The sequence below is a fragment of the Opisthocomus hoazin genome, chromosome 5, assembly GCF_030867145.1.
Source record: "Opisthocomus hoazin isolate bOpiHoa1 chromosome 5, bOpiHoa1.hap1, whole genome shotgun sequence".
NCBI classification, from domain to species: domain Eukaryota; kingdom Metazoa; phylum Chordata; class Aves; order Opisthocomiformes; family Opisthocomidae; genus Opisthocomus; species Opisthocomus hoazin.
Genome location: NC_134418.1, coordinates 2,387,858 through 2,407,940, shown reverse-complemented (window position 1 = coordinate 2,407,940; position 20,083 = coordinate 2,387,858). Strand labels below are relative to the sequence as shown.

Here is a 20,083-nt window from a genome sequence, read left to right as displayed (position 1 = left end):
TCCTTCAGACAATCCCCTCCCAAATTCTTAACCTAGCACATGCCTCATAGCTACGTGGGCAAAACACTTTCTCATGGCAATGTTAGGTAAGGAAGGTACTCGAACTGGAAAAGTCCGACATACCTAAGATGACTAAAAACATCGATCATTTAAACTCTGTCCCATAAAAGCTTATCTTTAATAATATAAACACTTTTAAAATCAGGGGAAAAGACCCAGGTCCTCTTACGTCCACACTCCCTCATTGCAAAATGGTTTCAAAGCAACCCCTTAAACACATACCTAAAGGTTTGCCATTCTAACGTAACACTTGACAGAACACAACGGAGACATTCTATTACCTCGTGCTTTCCTCTCCTCTTCATCTGTGCTCTTCAGAATTTGTGTTGCACGCATCACAGGCAATCCATTCCTCAGAAGGTTTCTGACACGGGCAGCTAGTGAATCTCCATTGCTACTGTCGTCGCTCTCTCGCATGCCTCCTGCCTTGCTGCTGGCTATGCTAGCTTTCGACAAGATGCTCTGGAAGGCTCCTGCGACATCAGAGATGCTGCCTACAGGCTCTGAGGAAGGAGGATTCCCCAGCTCTGAGGTTCTTCCAGCGCTGCCTTCGCTACTTCCCTTGCTTTGTGCAAGACCCACAAAACCAGGCTGATTTCTGTCTGTAGTTACACTACTACAGCCTTCTGGCTCAGACCTTCCTACAGATCTTCCTGTCTTAAACTCTTTGGTCATTTCCTTCATCGCCTCTTCGCTATTGTGCAAACTGACATCAAAAGATTTTTCCCATTTTGAATTACATGCGTTATAATTCAGAGGCTCTCTTGCCGACCCCTCTTCTTGCACACTTGTTTGGGTCATCGTGTCATCCCATGACAGTGTCTTCTGAAACTGAGGGACATTGCCTTTCTCTAACCCAGAACCTTCCTCCTTTCTAATCAGCGCTGGGGAAGACTCACCAGTTTCTCTAGCAGAGGCAGTGGAAAAGATAGGATCACACCACCTGCCAACTATATCATCCGCCTCTGCCAAAAGCACACGCATTTCCTGCAGGGCACCAGATCCAACCAAAGAATCACTGTCTTGGTCCTCCTTTCTCTTGCTACCTACAGTTGAAGTTTGTGATCCTCTGTCAACTTCCGTTTCATTTTTAATTCCAACCGAAGAACCAGCAGGCCATCTCTGCGGGCTGCTGTTCACATCTTTTGACTCATTTTTAGCTAGCAGATCCTCAACACTTTTTGCAACGAGCATGGGACTCTCTCTGTCAGACTGGCAGTCAGGTGAAACAGCCTGCAGCTGCTGGTTTGGGTCAGCAGGTCTGGAGACAGCTGAACACCCTGCCTCCCACGGTGTGGAAATCGGAGCGGTTCTCTCCAGTCGGTGGCATGACACACTGCACTGATTCACTGGTTTGTCTCCAGAAGATCTGGAGAAGCGGGGAGAGAGGTCACGGAGTGACAGAATATCAGGTTCAGCTTCTGAACTCATCGGTATAGACATCGTGCGAGTGGAAGTGCCGGAGCTAAAACCTGTTTGCGTCATTTCAACTGCTGACAGCAATTTACCTAAAAAGAAACAGAAGATTCATTAAGTTTGGGGCTCCAGAAAACAGCTGCATCAGTCGAGACTACTTTTTCTTGTACTACAGGGCTTGTAAAGGGAGTGAAGTATTCAAATATCGGAAAACATTTAGGAAACTGTTTTTAGAATGAGACTTGCACTAAGACTTCCATGAGAATTGTCTACTGAAAGAAATCTCTTAGACCGTTTTGGATAAATATAGAATATCAAAGAAAGTACAGAACTTGACTTAAATAACTTGCTTTTAAATAAATGCCTAAAATAGATTTTAAATAAATGTTCTTAGATCAATGACATAGCGGTGCTTGAATGTCCAGATGACACTTGGATTATAAAAGTACCCCTGCAAGAAACAGAAGGGCTGTGGGGCAGTATTTCCAAAATATCCTTTTGGGAAAAGGCAAAGGACACACTGTGGATGCGCTTGTTTCCCACTCCTGGTTAGAAAGGCCCAAAAGCAAGCAGGATGCACTTTTAGCATTTGGATATATAACGCTGAACTGCTTTAAAAAAAAGAGCCAAACTTCAGTGTAAATGCGGTTCTTCAGTCCGTGCTGGCAGGCACACACAAGAGTGAAGAGCCAGGTCCCAGGTACGCCTGCCAACAGCTATTTCATCTGTTTGAAACGCAACTTTATTTCACGGCCCAACCGCTGATATTTTCAAGTACAGTAAGTAGTCCAGAGCCCAGCTGAACAGGATCTCTACCGAGGACACCTCTGCCCCTGTACCAAGTGCCAAGTTCTCTCAGTTGCCAACTCTCCCACAACGCTTAAAGAAGAAAAAAAAATAATAAAAGAAAATAAGGAAGGCCAACAGGCAGAAGAAGAAATGCACTTATTCACTTCTGGTTAGAAAGAGAGGTCAGTGCAGGATTCTTGAAGGAACAGATATTCCAAGGGTTAGAGAGGTACTTGTTGTGAAGAGCCTTCAGATCTGCTCTTCCCCACCAGGTACAAGATGCAAGTGCCAAAACCGAATATGCTACGGAAAACAGACATCTGAAGCAGCTGCAGTGCACATTTGCACATTTTAATGACGTACTACATAGGCCTGCCACTGAGGAACACCTTGACCCTAATGGAGCACAGTCCGTTCTTCATCTAGAAATGACTCAACACTCGTTAATGGCGTATCAATTGTGGGGGTTTTTTTATGTTGAGATCGATGAATTTATGAACTGACCTGGTCAGTTATAAAATGCGTATGACTGTCACACTAGAACACACCAAGAAGTCTCAGAAAGAAAGAGAAACCAAGACTTCTTTCTCTCACAGGAAGAAGTAGTCTGTTAACATTTCTTTAATCTTCAGATACAAACCATTTCCTTCTTAAGAACTTTTCTAAAAAGAGAAATAAAGAAACAAAAGACAAAACACCACCGCACTGGTTAGAAGATGCCACATAGCCAAGACTCCTCAGTGAGAAGGCACACTTTCAAAGGCTTTAATGCTTACTTTTCCAATGCCAAATATCTCATATTTGAGCTGGGAGAAGATGAACTCACATGAATGAAACACGAGAGCAACACATGATAAGAAACACACTCAACGCTACCAGGCCAAGAGCAACCTCACAGGTGAGTCTGAGGCTCTGGGTTCTCTAAGGCTCGCACAGCACAAGGTCCTCCTTCCCCGTACCTTGCGGCTGCGGAGCGGTCCTTGTCAGTGTGTCAGCGGAATCCTTCAGCGTTCCAAGCTCTGAAGGGGAAAATTCAACTTCCCTGATCGGTCCTCGGGGTACAAACGGTGTCAGTATAGTTCCAGGTGACTGATCAATGCCAAGGTTGCGGAGATATATCTGGTAAAAGAAGAAATAAGTAATATGTACAGCAGCCTCACAGAATGTCAATAGATTCTGAAGTCGCATGTTTTCCACGTCACCTTAAAGGCAAACCACTTGCTTTAAAACATCTTAAGCCTCAGTCACATTCAAATCACATTAACACCCAAAACACGAAAGCAGTTATACGTGTGGCACCATCTCCACCTTATTCTATTCTCTGGACCATGAGCAACAAGCCTTTTTTCCAGCTAGTATGACTAGGCCTTCATAATGGGCACCGCACAAGCCACATGCAGCCCAGCAGAACAACTGACGTATCCTGCAATCTATCCCTCGTTGATTTAAGTTGGGCAGCAACTCAGAAATAAGTTGCAAGAACCGTTCTGGCGGCGATAGCTTGTGCTTGCACTCACCAGCAGCTTTTTCCCAGTGCTTTCCTGACCCTTCCTTCATCATGTGCCAAAGATGGCAACTGGCAGTAGCCTGCTACCACGGAACTGGCGCCCAGCCCTTTCCACAGGATCCAGAAACGACGGAAAAGGTCAGCAAAGAAGAGGCCACATATCTTGTTCTTGTGACAACAGCCAACTGCTTATAGTCTTTTTACTCAAATGCAGGCTCTGTACACTGCATGAGCAAGAAGTCTGCTACTCCAGGGGAGACTGGTAAGCTTCAGCCTCACCTGTTTAAAACGACATTTGCTAGTTGGAAGGAGGTTTTGTTTAAAAGCCTTTTTCTCCCCAAACGATTGCTGCACAGAAAACATTATCAGATTTTGAAAATCAAGCCAGGCAGCAGGCAAGTTCCTCACTCTTAAGGACAAGTTCATGATGGGCTAGTCTTCCAGGCTTACAGTTGGGAACCTTTTTTCAGAGCTGGTTAAAAAGCTTCATGAAACAGTTTTTGTGATGTTGCTGTAGGGAATAAACTTGGCCAAGGGGCAGAAGCACTTCCTGCTGTTGATAGTTTTCTGAAGAAACACAGGTAGTCTAACACATAATTGCCTATCTACTCCGTGGCCTAGCGAGCAATGAAGACATTTCAGCAGTACCTCACGAACTCCCTGGCTATGAAACCAGTTCTGGACACAACCCACTGCACTTGTTTAAGTCTGTCAAACATAGGATACTCAAGCGTACAAATTCTATACACAACCAAGACTTAGTTTTGATAGCGAAGCTAAAGCAATAACCCCCTTCTTAGTAAAAACAGCATAAAATGCATGTCTTTTTCCCTTTTCTGTAAGTTCAGAACAAATACACACAAGCACTATTTGTATACCACACACCTATACATAAAATGCTATCCAAGTATAACCTCATTAACATTGAACAAAGCAGTTAGTATACAGAAGCCAAATGAAAGTCATACTCAAAACATAAAACTCTGCGATGTACTAGAGAAAAATGTAATGGGGATGAGACCAACTCTCTCTGTGCAACTCCAGCAGACTGTCAGTTCAGACACACAGCATCATTCCCTGCATTAATATATTTTGAAAGTTGGAGGAGCCTTGTGGAGGTAGGAGCCTACCAAAGGCTGTCTAGGATCTCCCGAGAAAGTAATTTGTTCCCTTTTAACAGAGCATCTAAGTTTATATCCAGACGTTATAGGCAGGGAAAGAAAAAAACAAACAGATCTGCCTTGACTTACTCACCTGTAGGGGCAAGTTAATTTCAACTCATCTACACTACCTCCTAAACTAGCCAACAAAATGAAATACATTACCTTATAGACCTTAGCCAACTCTGTTTCCTATGATTTTATTATAAACCTACATCTTAATAGCCACATATGTGACCTGATCTTCTTTACCTTGTCAGTGACTTATGAGAGCAGAATTCCTCAGAACCAGGGCTGGAGAACATGCCTAATTAGTCATAAAAAAAGGAGGTAGCAGACAACCTTTACGTCTCCTGAATTTCATTTAAAATATCCTCCCTACAATATTTATATTTGTTTCCACATGTATTTGCAAAGACAACTGAGAGAAGAGTGCTTCCAAAACACAGTTCCAAAGACCTAATGATTATAGGAGTCATCTTGTGAGAGGAACAGCCACTTACTCAGAAGATAATTACATGTTTATCATTAACATAAATCTGCATTTACTTTTCTCTAGCACCCAACAGCTATTAGCATAGTCAACATGGCTGCCACAATCTGCCCTCCATTCTCACCAGCCACCCTAACAGGGGGAAAGGAGGAAAGGACTCTGCATTAGCCAAATCAGATCTACAGGAGGAAAGGTACGCAGAGGCTTCAAACGTCCTTTATGAGCAATATACAGAGAACGAAGAATTTATGCCTTAGATACTGGAACAAAGTGAACAAGCAAAAAAAGTATTTATAGAAAAAAAAAAGGCGATTTGCCAAGGAATTCTGTGTTGGTTTTGCTATTATTGCAGATCTGTGGGTGTGTGAAGCTCATCTCTCTTTTCTGCAGCCTAGCGTTTCCTTAGTCAGCAGTTGAGTCTCAACCTCATGTTTGGATAATTATAACCTGATCTTTTGAAAGAATCTGGAAGATCAGAAATGGCTTATCAACGCTCTGCTAAAAGAGCTATAATCAATTTATTTACAAGTCTTCCACCCAACGGATTTCACTTTTTATCACTATGTCCTATTCTTCTTCTGTCCTTTAAGTTCCACCACCGTTAGCCACCAATCTTTACATTTCTCCTGCATTCTGTTACCATGATACCATCATTTATACCTGGGAAAAACAAACAAAATCTTTCCCATATCTAACTCTTTCTTTGTCCATGTTAAATATTACCTAAGTTATTTCTCCCACCTTTACATTTAGGATAACCTGAAGTAACATCATGCATGAAATTCAATAGCACAGACCAGTGTAAAACCATTTCATTTAGTTTTTTAGGGAGAGTCCCCTAAGAGAACACTGGGAAAAAAATAAATGGGATCACTCTGAAACCAGAGTTTAAAATCAGAATCAATTATAAAGGGTCCTTGAATACTTTTTTTAGGCTTACATAAAACACATATTTGCTAATACCTTTGGAAGATGAACTATCAGGTGACAGGTTCCCAACACGACTGGATATTGGAAACTAACTATAAGCCTGCTAGCGTCTCATTCCTGTGATACCTTCTGCACCTCTGCCCTACTCACTCTATGACAGCCGAGTATACTCTCATCTATGCATAACCAAAAGATAAAGCAGAGTTACAAATTTTTGTTAGAAACTAACTTACTGGGATCCTTTCTTCAATATCAAGCTCTTCTTTCTCTGGAGTTTCCAAAGAAGTTGCTCCAACGGGGATGAAGTTATCATCTTTTGCACTAGTGAAGAAGTGCCTGGAAACCACCAAAGAGCACCCTGCAGAGCCCAAGTGCCCCTGGCTACTTTCCCCAGAAGTAACTGGAAGATTCAAACTATCTGGGGAAATATCATCAGAAATGTCCATGCTGCCATAGCCAGCAGGAATATTTAGGTTGTGAGACTGATTTTCACGAGCATCACAGTTCTTCTGGTCATCAGTTGGAGAGTTTCCATCCTCTCTAAGGATCTGAGCAACTCCTTCACTGGAAACAAAAATGTTTGGGTTTGAACTTGGTCCTGCACTATCACTTTCTGCATCTTTATCACTAGCTCCAGAAGCAATCTCAGCTGTAAACATTTTTATTATGGAGTCTCCTAAACTCTTCTCAGACACTCCTAAAACATTACTTTTTTCTTCTTGAGGCTGCACTGCCTCTGTTGAGTTTGCTGGCGGAGTAACTTCACCCAAGGACACGTTCCTACTGGAAACATTTACCGCGTTGTCAGACTGAGATCTAGTAAGAGGGTGGACAAGCAGTAAGTTTTTACTGTGAAAATGCAAACTTCCCAGGGAACCTGTCTCTCTAGAGGAAGCAGCAACATTATCTTCGGCGTCTCTACCGCTTTTTTGTATTGACAAAATATTGTTTGAAGAACTGGCAATTGCACTGTAGGCTTTCCTTCTAGGAGGAACTCCACCTGGGTCACAAGAAGTCACTGCATCAGACACCTTCTCTGGCTGGCTCATGTTCCAAGCCCCTACCTTCTCCACGAAACTAAGCGATGGGAGAGACTGAATTCTTCCAGTGTGGGGATATTTCATTTTTAAGGAGTCAAAATGTTCGCTGTTTTCTTGCTGAGCACATCGGAGTGAATGTTGCTTCTCAACAGATACAGCTGTACCGGTAGATGAGTTCCCTGAAGTTTCTTCATTTAAGCATGAAGGAGAGGCCTGAATATCTGATTTGATCACAAGGACATCAAGTTCTTCTGTCCTAACATTTTTCTTTAGTAGTATTCCTGGAGTAGACTGATAGCTTGGACGAGCAAAGTGTGCAGAGAATGAGCCATCACCTACAAGATTAAAGGAAGGGGAAATGCCTGTAACTTTATGTCCCCTTTCTATGGAAAAGTCTGAAATAGTTAATTCACTCCTGCTTACTCCAGGTTCTACTTCCACTGGGGCATCCTCAGCGCACGAAGGAGGAGCTCCCCTGTCAGTCACAACTGGCTGTTTAGGTGTACAGTCACTGGGGCTTGTCACAGCAGGGATAGACTCCTCTTTCTCAGATCCCACCGCAGCACATAGCTGTTCCTGCCGACGATCTAGGAAAGCTCCCTGGAGCTCCTCAGCAACAGCCACGAACTTCAAGCTTTCAGAGCCATTTAAATCCACTCCATGTCCCTCCAACATTCCTTCGCCTATGTCCGAAGTCTTTGCAGAAAAAACACCTTGTGCATCTGAATTTTTACAATTAACTTCCCTCAAATCGTCAGATAAATTATTAGACAAATCAAGCTCAGGAACCTTCTTTTCTTTTTCCAGCTTCTCCAGCTGCCTCACGCAGCCTTCTGACTCACTCTCAGCCATTTTTACCTGTTCCTTCTGCATGTCTTTTTCCATTTTTTCTGAATTCTTAGTCAGTGCTGTTTTACAAGAGGAGTTTTCTGAAGATGAGAACTCATCATGCCTCAGTAACCCTTCTTCCTTCTCTGAAAGCTCAAACCCAGTAGCTGGTACATTGCTGTCGTGGGTGAAATGTTCGTGTTTTACAGACGTACTACAGGTCTGCTTTGCAAGAGAAGCTTCCATTTGGTTCAGTCTATTTGTCTTTGAAGTGGAGTTTGCTAAATTGTCAGTTGTTTGGTGAATCAATGCCTTCTCACTAGTACCATTTTTACAGTCTTCATTTGCCTCCTTTACAAGCAGTTGTCCGGAAAATGAGGTTTGCTGTGACAAACCACCACTACAGCTGGCATCACAAGGTTCCACACGTGTGAACAGAAGGGGATGCTGGGACAAAGTACAGCAGTCACTGGGTGCACCGCAGGGAGACCCTGCGTCTGTCGGTGACACAGCTTCAAGGATGTGCGAGGGCTTTGCACGCTCCTCAGACGCACCAGAAACGTCAGGGACTCCTCTGCAAGAGGCAAGAAAAGTGAGTGAATTTCTGATCATATTTTTTATTTCAACATCCACGTTCTCTGCTTTAATATAAGAGGCAAAAGTAGAACTTCACTCAGATAACTGCGGTTTAGCAACATACACCTAAATACATCCCATAAAAACAGGCTGAAACATGAAAACTGTGAAGAAAGTTCAAACAATACCAAGAAGCCCTACTGCCCTATAAAACACAGGTTTGAAAATAATACTAGTTTCTACTTAGAATGTCAATATTTTTCAATCAATTTAGGACTGAAGTATTTTTTACTAACAGTATGTTTATTACTTAAATAAAATATAGGGGTTGCTTATACACATGGATAAATTTGCATGTGATTTTTTTTTAAATATAAATCACCTACTTCAGTTTCATTATACCAATGATTTCTTTAAAGGACACAAAATAAGCCACGGTCTCAGAGGAACACAGCAATAAATTCCTACAAACTTCTAACATTTTTATTGTTGATTCCAAATTAATAGTTCTGTTGTAAGAAAACGATCATCAACCCCAATTTATATTACTCTATGCAAGGAGTATTGGTGGAGCTAAGTTGTGATCCACGAAGCGAAGTCACAGTGTATCACATGAGGAAACAAATCTGTCTCCTATCATACACCAAAAAATGCACAAGGAAGCTTAAACAAATATGTCACTGTAAATATGTGTGTTTATCTGCACATCTCTGTGTTCTTCCTCTTTTTAATAAAGGGCAGGGGACTGCTTGCCTTGTTTGCACAAAAGGAATCGTTTGTCACACCTTGACATGAAGGCTTGGGCACAGACTTTTACTGAAATAGTTATTGCTATATGTATTCACACTTTATATAAAAATATGCATTTTAAATTACACAGAACATACATTACTCCAGTATATACAAACCACAATATTATTACGTGTATGTAAGCATGTATTTACCACTGTAAATACAAGCTGTACCTGATTTTTGTCCTCTAAATTTCATGAGGTTTATTTCAGAGTCTAAGAAAGCTAAAAAGTTGTCTGAGAGGGTGGAGTTCCTCACTTTCCCATTTTCTTTAGGTACATTAAGGATGACAAGTTCAGAAGCGGCTTGTTCTGGTTTTCCCTTGTTCCAGCTCTTTTGAAGGCAAAACAAAAAGATGAGCAGAACTCTGGCAATGCCTTCTCTCTACACAAAACAAACAGTAAACCACACCTTTGTCTTCTTTCCATGACCATAAAACTGTGAGTATTCAGTTATCAAATGCAGGACAATTCATGGCCACTCAGGAAAAAAGGTTCGCATTCTGTCATGACACCAGGTAACTTCATCCTACCTTAAGGGAATAAAATCCATTTCTGATTGCTGGAGAAGCGTCTCATCTGAAAACCTTTGGCCTTGGGTCGAATACGTCAGCAGTGGAAGACAGGGAGCAAACTGACTGTCCTGAATATCTGTTAAAAATAACAATAACATGATAAGCAAAGCTTGCCAGATAATCCCTCTTTAAAACGCTCTGCCGACTAATACAGCCTTCAAAATTCATAAACACGCCAACTGTGTGAAAACGATGTAATCCCATCCTTTGAGCCCTCTGTTGAAGCGTGTTCCCTCATGTATTAAATTCATTTTTCTTATCCAATTCAGGTTTCTTCTCGTCACTCTCAGAATGCTGCATGACACTGACATCTCTAACTTACCCTCTCACCCTTAAACCTCTTTTCATGCACATCTCTATCCTTTCCACTCACTAGGCAGCACCTCCCCTCGTGGCTTCCATGCCGTCTGTGCACGTCGGAGAACGTCCACAGGGCTTCTGCTCAGGTCACCATTTTACTGCTTTCAAAACCAAGAATCCCCACTGACGCCTTTCCCAGTCTCCATTCTTCCACAAATTTTGATCATAGCAAAGGCTGCATAGTTGGTGTTTTTTTTATTTGGGTTTCAAGATGAAAGTAATAATCCAACTTCGTCCTCACAATTATACTAGTACCACTGTCTATTACTGTAGCAATGAATTTTAGTTTCTATCCTATATTTCTTTATTCTTTGAGGTAGTTGGCACTTCTGTTTTCAGTTCACTGCTTACAAAAACAAATGGAAATGTTTTATACCACAAGAATAAAAACAACTATAAGCTGGTACCTGGTAAGTGTAAATGACTACATATATGTCTGATGGATGCAAAAATAATTACTTCCAATACTGTGATAAGTAAGCTTTTTCTTTAAGCAAAAAAGCTATTTGTTGTCAAGAGTATGACTTTCAGAACCAGAATTCACATCCATTTAAGTTCATTAGTTTTCATCCATCTCAGACAAGCTACACTCTGTATCATTTACAGAAGCATAATCAAATAAGATGACCATTACATACAAAGAATTAAGTTTACATTACATCAGCTTTATCCTGAGGCTTTCTACAGCCTGTATTACATCACCTGATGAGTGGTATCCAACCACAAGATGACCTTCCTGATTCATTTTTAATTTAATACTTCCAATTAACATTTTTTAATGACTTTAGAACACTATGTAGTGACAGGATAATTACATGGATAGAAATAATTCTACACCACACAGCAAAGCTGGCTCAAAATTTGGATGCCCTCTAGTCCCACCCCATCAGCAGCTACAAAAATAATAATATGATTGCAATACATTTTCAAAGATTCCCTTCTATCTCAGCAGCTGTCTGCACCACATGGCCAGCCTAATGCCTTCTAGACGAAGCCAAATTTATACTTTAGCATCTGTAGTACAGATGGCACAAACACGCTACAGCAACTGAAGTGGGGAGACTGGTTTTCTAGCACCCAGTACCTCCTCAAAGCTAAACTCTCCCTGTTACTTTATTAGATAAACACATTGCATTAGTCACCATTCCATTTCACTTTCGTCTTAATTATTTGCAACCCCAAACAAGAATGAAAAGCAAAAAAACCACGTGCTTTTCTGGAAGTTTATAAGAAAATAAATGATATGTATCTTCAAAAAATAGGTGTGAATAACTCCTCCTGAAGCAACCCAACAAGAGGAGGCAGGAGGTTAACCATGAGCCAGCAGTGTGCCCTGGCTGCCAAGAAGGCCAATGGGATCCTGGGGTGCATGAGGAGGAGTGTGGGCAGCAGGGCGAGGGAGGTTCTCCTCCCCCTCTGCTCTGCCCTGGGGAGGCCCCATCTGGAGTCCTGTGTCCAGTGCTGGGCTCCCCAGTTCAAGAAAGATGAGGAGCTACTGGAGAGAGTCCAGTGGAGGGTTATGAGGAAGGGACTGGAGCATCTCTCCTACAAGGAGAGGCTGAGGGAGCTGGGCTTGTTCAGCCTGGAGAAGAGAAGGCTGAGAGGGACCTTCGAAATGCCTCTAAATATCTGCAGGGTGGGGGTCAGGAGGATGGGGCCAGACTCTTTGCAGTGGTGCCCAGCGACAGGACAAGGGGCAATGGGCACAAACTGAAGCAGAGGAAGCTCCAGCTGAGGATGAGGAAGAACTTCTTCCCTCTGAGGGTGATGGAGCCCTGGCCCAGGCTGCCCAGGGAGGTTGTGGAGTCTCCTTCTCTGGAGATATTCCAGACCCGCCTGGACAAGGTCCTGTGCAGCCTACTGTAGGTGACCCTGCTTCAGCAGGAGGGTTGGACTGGGTGACCCACAGAGGTCCCTGCCAACCCCTACCATTCTGTTATTCTGTGATTCAGAAGAGGCTCCAATGCAGACTGGTAAGCACCTGTGAGAAGCTGGATGAAAAAAAACCAACAACAACACCACACACAGAAGTGTAAAAAAAAATAGAGGGGGAAAATGGCAGCATCAGCACAGAGGGTGCAGGAGCCAAGAAAATCAGGAACAAGGTCGGGGATGTCTCATTTATAGCATAACAGCGCCTCTGGGCTCTGTTACATTATAGGGCAAAACCAAGATTGTGGTCTAAGGCACCAGACTGACTGGTACTGATGCGATTTTAATCACAATTTAAATCATGATTTAAAATTATGGAACAGAAGACTGATCTAATTCACTGTCATCTCCTTAGCATTTATTGAAAATGTACTTTACAGAAAACAAAAAGGTTTGTTTCCAGTGGTTGATGCTGACCTAGAACCAAATACAGCTTGCACATTAGATTCCTTATTTCCAATCACTACCTGGGAGCAGACAGTATTTACAACGTGTTTACTCAAACATTTCTTCTGCTTAGTGTACATTTACTCAAACAATTTTTTGTTGTTATACTTGAAAATATTGAGTAGATTAACCATAGTTAACGTGGATGCAGGATTGCATTAAAGATGCAAAAACATGTATTTTAAGAAATATTAAGCAAGTTGAACTCTAAACTGTCATAGCTGTGTTAGATGTACTTTCTTTTCCCTCGCAAATCTTGTTTTACATTTAAAATTATATTAGTGAAAAAAGGCAATAGTAATTGCAGTTATTGAATTAGACTTGTCATCTCACATCATGATACCTTTCATGTCTTCAGAACTGGCACCTCATTTTTATTCATACACTAGAAAAGAAAAATAAGCTCTCCTGCTTTTCAGCTTAACTTTTTCCACTTTGAATGAAAATGTGTTTTCAAGCTAAACTGAAATTCAGGAGTGATTAAAGAAAAAGCTTTTCTGCACAATAAAGACTGAGTGTGCTGCCTTTGCAAATGAAGAAAAAAAAAAAAGACTGAAGGAGGGAACCAAAAATAATCAGGGGAAAAAAAAAAGCTGTCAAAAATAGATTTTGCCAAACAGCTTTTTTTAATGCATCTACGCATGTATTGATAAAATAAATGCATATATACACACACACAATGTAATGCACAACATAAGGCTGATAAATCAATGCTTTAAAGATATATTACATCAACAAATATTTAAGTCCCACTCAACATGTGTATTAAGAAAGTCAACCCAGCACTCAAACAGATGAAAGCAGAACTATAAACTGGAAATCCTCACTGCATGGGTATTCATTGAGTGAGTCCCTTCAAGAGCCATTCTTGCACCTGCCCTATTTGAAACTTCAGAAATCCTGACATTCTTACAGAGAAGGCACACGGACGCAGATATTTGCCAAGCAATAAATCTCCTGCTGCGTAGACCATTGACACAGGGCAGTCTGGGTCACCTGGCATCACAACACGCCAAAGGACGTCAGCTTTCACAGAACTGAAGTCCAGCCACACGCTGGTGGGAACAAAGCACCCCAGCAAACCTAACAGAGTCAAGGACCGCCTCAGAAAGCAACAGCTCGGACGGGGACTTGAGGTCACAGAATCACAGATTCACAGAATATTAGGGGTTGGCAGGGACCTCTGTGGGTCACCCAGCCCAACCACCTGCCCAAGCAGGGTCACCCAGAGCAGGCTGCACAGGACCTTGTCCAGGCAGGGCTGGAATATCTCCAGAGAAGGAGACTCCACAGCCTCCCTGGGCAGCCTGGGCCAGGGCTCCATCACCCTCAGAGGGAAGAAGTTCTTCCTCATCTTCAGCTGGAGCTTCCTCTGCTTCAGTTTGTGCCCGTTGCCCCTTGTCCTGTCGCTGGGCACCACTGGAAAGAGTCTGGCCCCGTCCTCCTGACCCCCACCCTGCAGATATTTAGAGGCATTTCGAAGGTCCCCTCTCAGCCTTCTCTTCTTCAGGCTGAACAAGCCCAGCTCCCTCAGCCTCTCCTCGTAGCAGAGATGCTCCAGTCCCCTCCTCATCCTCGTAGCCCTGCGCTGGACTCTCTCCAGTAGCTCCTCATCTTTCTTGAACTGGGGAGCCCAGCACTGGACACAGGACTCCAGATGGGGCCTCCCCAGGGCAGAGTAGAGGGGGAGGAGAACCTCCCTCGACCTGCTGCCCACACTCCTCGTGATGCACCCCAGGAGACCACTGGCCTTCTTGGCACCCAGAGCACGCTGCTGGCTCACGGGGCGAACAAACCACCAACAGGAGGTCATTGCAATACTGCATCCAAAATGGCAAGCAAATTTCTCACATACATAAAAAAAATAATACTGAATAAGTAGTAACAAGGACTATTCTTTCCAACCTTGTACTGAAACTACTACTGAAATGGTACTTGCAGGTTCTGATGACCGCAACTCCACATCTGTAAACATCACAGGAGGATCAGAGAAAACAGAGATTCAAGAAACATGCCTCATCACAAGAGCCTCCTAGAACTAAATCTGTTTAGTATAATCAAAGAGAAGATTAAGAGTGACTTGATTACAATTGTATGTATGTACGCCAGAACAGAAGTTTGGTCATTAAACGCATTTCAGTTCAGATAACACATAACAAGAATCTGTCGTAAAACACTGAAGCTACGCAAACCTAGGTGACAAATAAGACACTTCTGAGCGCTTCGACACGATACAACAACATAGCTGGCTCTCTACAAAAATGTGCAAGGCAGTTTAGATAGATCATTAACGGCTTCAATGGTTATTTGAACAGCACAAGTAAGTCTTGCTTCAATTCCCTCTTCCCTCCCTTCCCAGCCTCTTACATGTAGTCCGTAACAAAAGCCCACAAATTCTTCACCTGAAGCAGCAAGACTACACCTCAGCAAGCAGGGACAGCCCCAATCTCTCCATCCCAGTCATTTTTTGCACAGGCAAGAGAACTAGATCCAGCTGAAACATAACCATCTCCATTTCCAACCCTACCGTGACATTTCAGTCTGGACAGCAAGCTGATCTGCTTGCACCGACTCACACAGTGGGTTTGGCAGAGAGGATGCAGCAGGGACAAGTCTGCAGGACAAGGAAAACCCAGACTCTTCCTTTTCAGTAGCAGCCTTTAGCTGACTAAATACATTGCAAAACTCAGACCAGCCTCCATTTCAGGCAGTCTTGCTTCCCTGACTTCTCCAAAGAACGTTCTGGTTTCGCCGCGCAGCAGCAATCTGCCTTTGGCTGACAGCACCCTACCTTCCCCAGAGGTTCGCAGTCGGAGGAACTGTGGTGGGGATCACTGACTTGAAGCAGCAGATGACTGACAAGGCCAGGAAAGCAGAGTGAGGAAAAAAGTGAACAAAAAAAACAGGAGGAAAGAGCACAGTCGAGATTCACCGCATCCACATCCTGGGTAGAAACCCTCTCTTCCAGCTTGCCCGCTGCAGCAACCTGCAGAGGTGACCTGTAAAAGCACCCTTACGGAGTTCAACAGATGACATTTAACTGGGGCTACAAAACCGATTTTTTTTATATATATAAAAATCTAACTCCAGCCATGTCACACCTTCTACCTCCTCCAGCTTTTTCCAATGTCTTCTAATCTTACAGCACGTGAACTCTGATGCTTTCAGTAACTCCTTTTCTTCAGGAGGCAGAAAGATCACGGCTATCATATTTTGGATGCTTACGATGATTTAGGGGCTCATTACACTCAGACATAACCTAGGTTTTGCAGGCAAAGAAGCAGGTGCTCGATGCTTAAAGCGGTAAGTGACGTCAGTACAACACTCTTCCAGCATCTTGTGTCAAAACAGTAACTCTTCCCACTGTCACTCTGAAGGTCAAAAGCTTCCTCACAGTTGAATTCACTGAACAAGCAAAGCTGGGCGTGCTACTTTATCTTACAGCCTGCTGACAATTCTGAATGCCAGAGTCAAATTGCCATTTGTGGAAGATAAAAAAGGAAGGCAAAACAAAAACAAAACCTTCTTGGCTTTGTCAATCTGTTCCACAGTGTAGCGGGAGCAATTTCAATAAAACTGTCCTTGTGATTTCCCCCCTCCCCAAATGAAATTCAAAACACTTTTTGAAGCAAAGAAGGAATAAATTAGTATTATAGCTTATGTTTCTCCCTTCCCTCTCACCTTTCCTCCCTTATCTGGAAATCTAAGTGCATATATAAAAAGGCTGTAGCTACTGGCACACTCGCTAGAGAGCAACAAATAAAATACCAGCAGTATACAGAATTCTTGGAAAGCCTTACGCTTTCTCTTTAATTCCAGTTGCATCTAAAACACAAATTTTGACAAATATCAGAAAATTTTTCCTGATGAAATAGATTCCAGTTCTGCAAACCACAATAACGTGGACAAAATGCTATAAAATACACTAAATACAACAATCCTAAACAGAGGATGCAGGCAAAACCATACCATGCCTAACCTACCACGTCCTTCCACTTTTCAACACCTGTCTTCAACCTGAATTTCCTACATGGCAAAACAAAAAAAATGAGGTTTTATTCAGTATTAACCAACTCTAGCCAGACAGCAACTGACTGATGCACACGTGGCTTTTAATTATAAAGCTGTCTGCAGGCCCAAACATGAGCTAGCCAAGAGTGGTTTTCATTTCATAAAGGAGAAAACCTCTTCAAAGATATCTCTGAATCAGTACCAACTCCATAGCAGCCAACGACTAATTCAGCCATACCAAGCTTGTCTGTCTCTCTGTTGTTAGGCTAGCATAGAACCTCACTTCATCTTCCTCACACATTATCTTAAAAAAAAAAAAAAAAAAAAAAAAAAAAAAAGGCTTAGGGCAGCAAGGGACAGGGCTTAGTGTTCAGTGTAGACTGAAAGCAACCTATTAACGCCGTATTGGCAGATGTTTGGGATGTCCAGTAAATTACCTGTAGCTTCTAAGTCACAAAAAAAAAGTGCTGGACTTGCCCTCTATGCTTCTGTATCACACACTGGATTTTGTAAGTTCCTTCAGCAGACACATTACCTCTGTCAAAGCTAACCTCAACCCAGATTCTGCCTTTACAGTTAGAAGTCATCTTCTGTCTTGGTTTTATTCATGGAAATGCATCTATATTCACCACCATAAAGTTAACAGAGAAGCATATACAACAGAATCCCTGAACAAGTAAACCAAGAAGTTCAAGCAGAGAAACAGCAGTTCTTTGAAGCAGATAATCCAAGTTACCAAAACGGAATTCAGTCTTTGAAGAAAGCATAACAGAGGGATGGGTGCAGCCATCAGTGACAGACCTACAGTGCAAGACATTGAGCCTTGAGTCTCAGAGGGGTTCAGTATGAACCAGAACCTCTGGATCCAGATCCACCAGAGAGAGGTGTTCTCTCTCCCCTCACAGGCTCCTTCGCAAAGGATAGATCAAAGCTTTATCAAAATAACCACAAAAACTGATGAAAACGAGCAAGAGCTGCACGTTGTAGTAACAGCCGTTACTACATAAAACCCTCAGGAGCTGCCATAAATGTTTACCAGGCTACTCCCAAGGCAATTTCAACTCCACTCCCTTAAGCAGTCAGAACAAGCAAAAACCCAAAAAGCAACCTACACACAGGTAAGCTTACGCAGGCAGGCACAGGAATGGCAAACTGCAAGCTGAACTTGGAGCTCACTGGAAGCAACGCAAGTTTATTTTAAAATATCACAAGCAATCATGTTCTTTGCCTATAATTTTGTTTATTTGTGAAAAAAGCTAGTGCAATGATGTAGTGAAAGCCGCTTTAGAAGCGCCTTTATTCAGCAATTTCAGTCACATCCTGGAAAAGTGAGTCACAAATGTAACCACCCAATGGTAACACTTGATTTTGCAGAGTGACTCTCTAAGGGGTATCAACACAACAAGACACACTTTGGGCTTAGCAACAGCATTGTAAGGTTGTGCGTTTCTAAGGAAGCGTATGCACAAGAGGAGTCTAGGTGGGGTGTCATAAAAGTAAAGAAGAAAGAAAAAAAAGTGTTATCAGGGGGTAAGAAGTTAACAGATGACATCACAGTACATTAGCAGTATGCACACACAAAGGTTTGCCTAGGAAAAATTAACGATTCAACTGGAATTGAGACAGCGCTAACTTTGAAAGCCAAAACTTAACATACAGTGCACGATCGAATCTGATGACAGAAGTAGCATTTAAGAGCTGAATCCCCCCCCCCAGAAATCTACACCTAAATGCAACACCTGTTAATTTGAGAGCGAAACCAATGGCTAACAATCATGCCTGGGGGTCTGGTGAACGGTTGTTTAGCACAGCAACTTGGCTGCGTAAGGAAGCAGAAATGCATTAAATGGAAATAACGCAGCTAAATTAAGGCAAGCAAGGAAAATGCTCTAGCTTGGGTAGCTAAAGCAGCTATCGATAACCGTCCTGGCTAGTTCTGTCTTCCACAGACAGCACAGAAGAGAAAGTAAAGTATTTCAGCCGTATGAGTATTGTTAACAATACATTGCTTAGCTCTGCTTCTGCTGGTTTTGGTTTCACTAAATGCACACGTGCAAAAAGGGGAAAGATACAATTCTTTACAGATTAATTGCCACAACTGAAGCTTGAAGTTAAAAAAAACAACAACAGGAGGAAAACACGAGCAAATAAAGCTAATAAAGAAAAATGCACCTGATAAAAGTTAGCTTTTATTTCCAAGAGAAACAAGTTTATCTCGTTGGGGACAGATGTGTTTCCTATGATTAACAGCAACAAGCGAATAAAGTGAGCGTCTGTTTCCACCATTTTGAGGATTATTAGAAATTGTTGCAATGAATCAGTAACATGGTTTGTGTCCTAAGATGCAGAGAATAATGCTGTGTTATAAAGAGTAGTTTTCTTTTTCGGACATGTACTACTACCAGTTGACTAAAAATTATACCACCAGAATACTCCGACTCCACATGGATGAAAATGAATGTAACAAGAATGGATAAAGGTGAGATATTAAATCTTGGAACTACTCACACCAATCTAACTACACTGTGATGACTAGATATGAAAGGAGTCAACAGAAATGCTTAGCTTTTCTGAAGTAGAGGTGTTATAACTGAAAAATATTACTGGCAGTAATATAAATTGCACCCAAATACAAGCGGTAGCAATAAGGACTACTAATAGAATATTAAACATTACAAGTAGTGGGTTTTTGCCACAAAAATGTAAATAATCTGAACAATCACTGGGGGGGGGGGACACACACACAGAGAAAACAAAAAAACAGTGTCTAGATTGGTGTAAATCCCAGGCACTGAATGCAACCATGTCATTAGGAGAAATAAAAACCAGGATATTTTACATCAAAAATAAAGATAACATCCAAATAACAGATGCACAAACCCCACTAGCATTACTGAAAATACTCCATCAGTCACTTTGGATATCTAAAGTGAGAGCTTGATGCATCACTGACGATGTATGAACAGAGCTAAAAATGTCTTATGAAAAATGGGGTTGCAACAAATTCATCTGTCCTACATGAATGCAGCCTGGAGAATGCTGTACCTGAACGCAGCAACAACTACTTGCATGCAAATACCAATTAGCAGTTAATGTTTCTCTCGCCTGCGATACTGGAAACAGCCGCGTGCGTGTTCTTTCCCTGTATCCAGCCTGGTGGGGATCCCT

The 20,083-nt window shown here is 42.3% G+C and overlaps 1 protein-coding gene across 7 annotated transcripts in view; it reads right to left on the bottom strand.

The window, feature by feature from the left end:
• ALMS1 (ALMS1 centrosome and basal body associated protein) overlaps nt 1–20,083 on the bottom strand; it is a 78,813-nt gene that overhangs the window by 41,979 nt on the left and 16,751 nt on the right. For all 7 annotated transcript variants that reach the window (XM_075420251.1, XM_075420245.1, XM_075420246.1 and 4 more), the window contains 4 exons: nt 10,124–10,241; nt 6,589–8,797; nt 3,225–3,384; nt 342–1,568 (listed from right to left, as the gene is read on the bottom strand). In XM_075420251.1, coding sequence (XP_075276366.1) covers nt 342–1,568; nt 3,225–3,384; nt 6,589–8,797; nt 10,124–10,241 — 3,714 coding nt within the window. The remainder of the gene's footprint in view (nt 1–341; nt 1,569–3,224; nt 3,385–6,588; nt 8,798–10,123; nt 10,242–20,083) is intronic.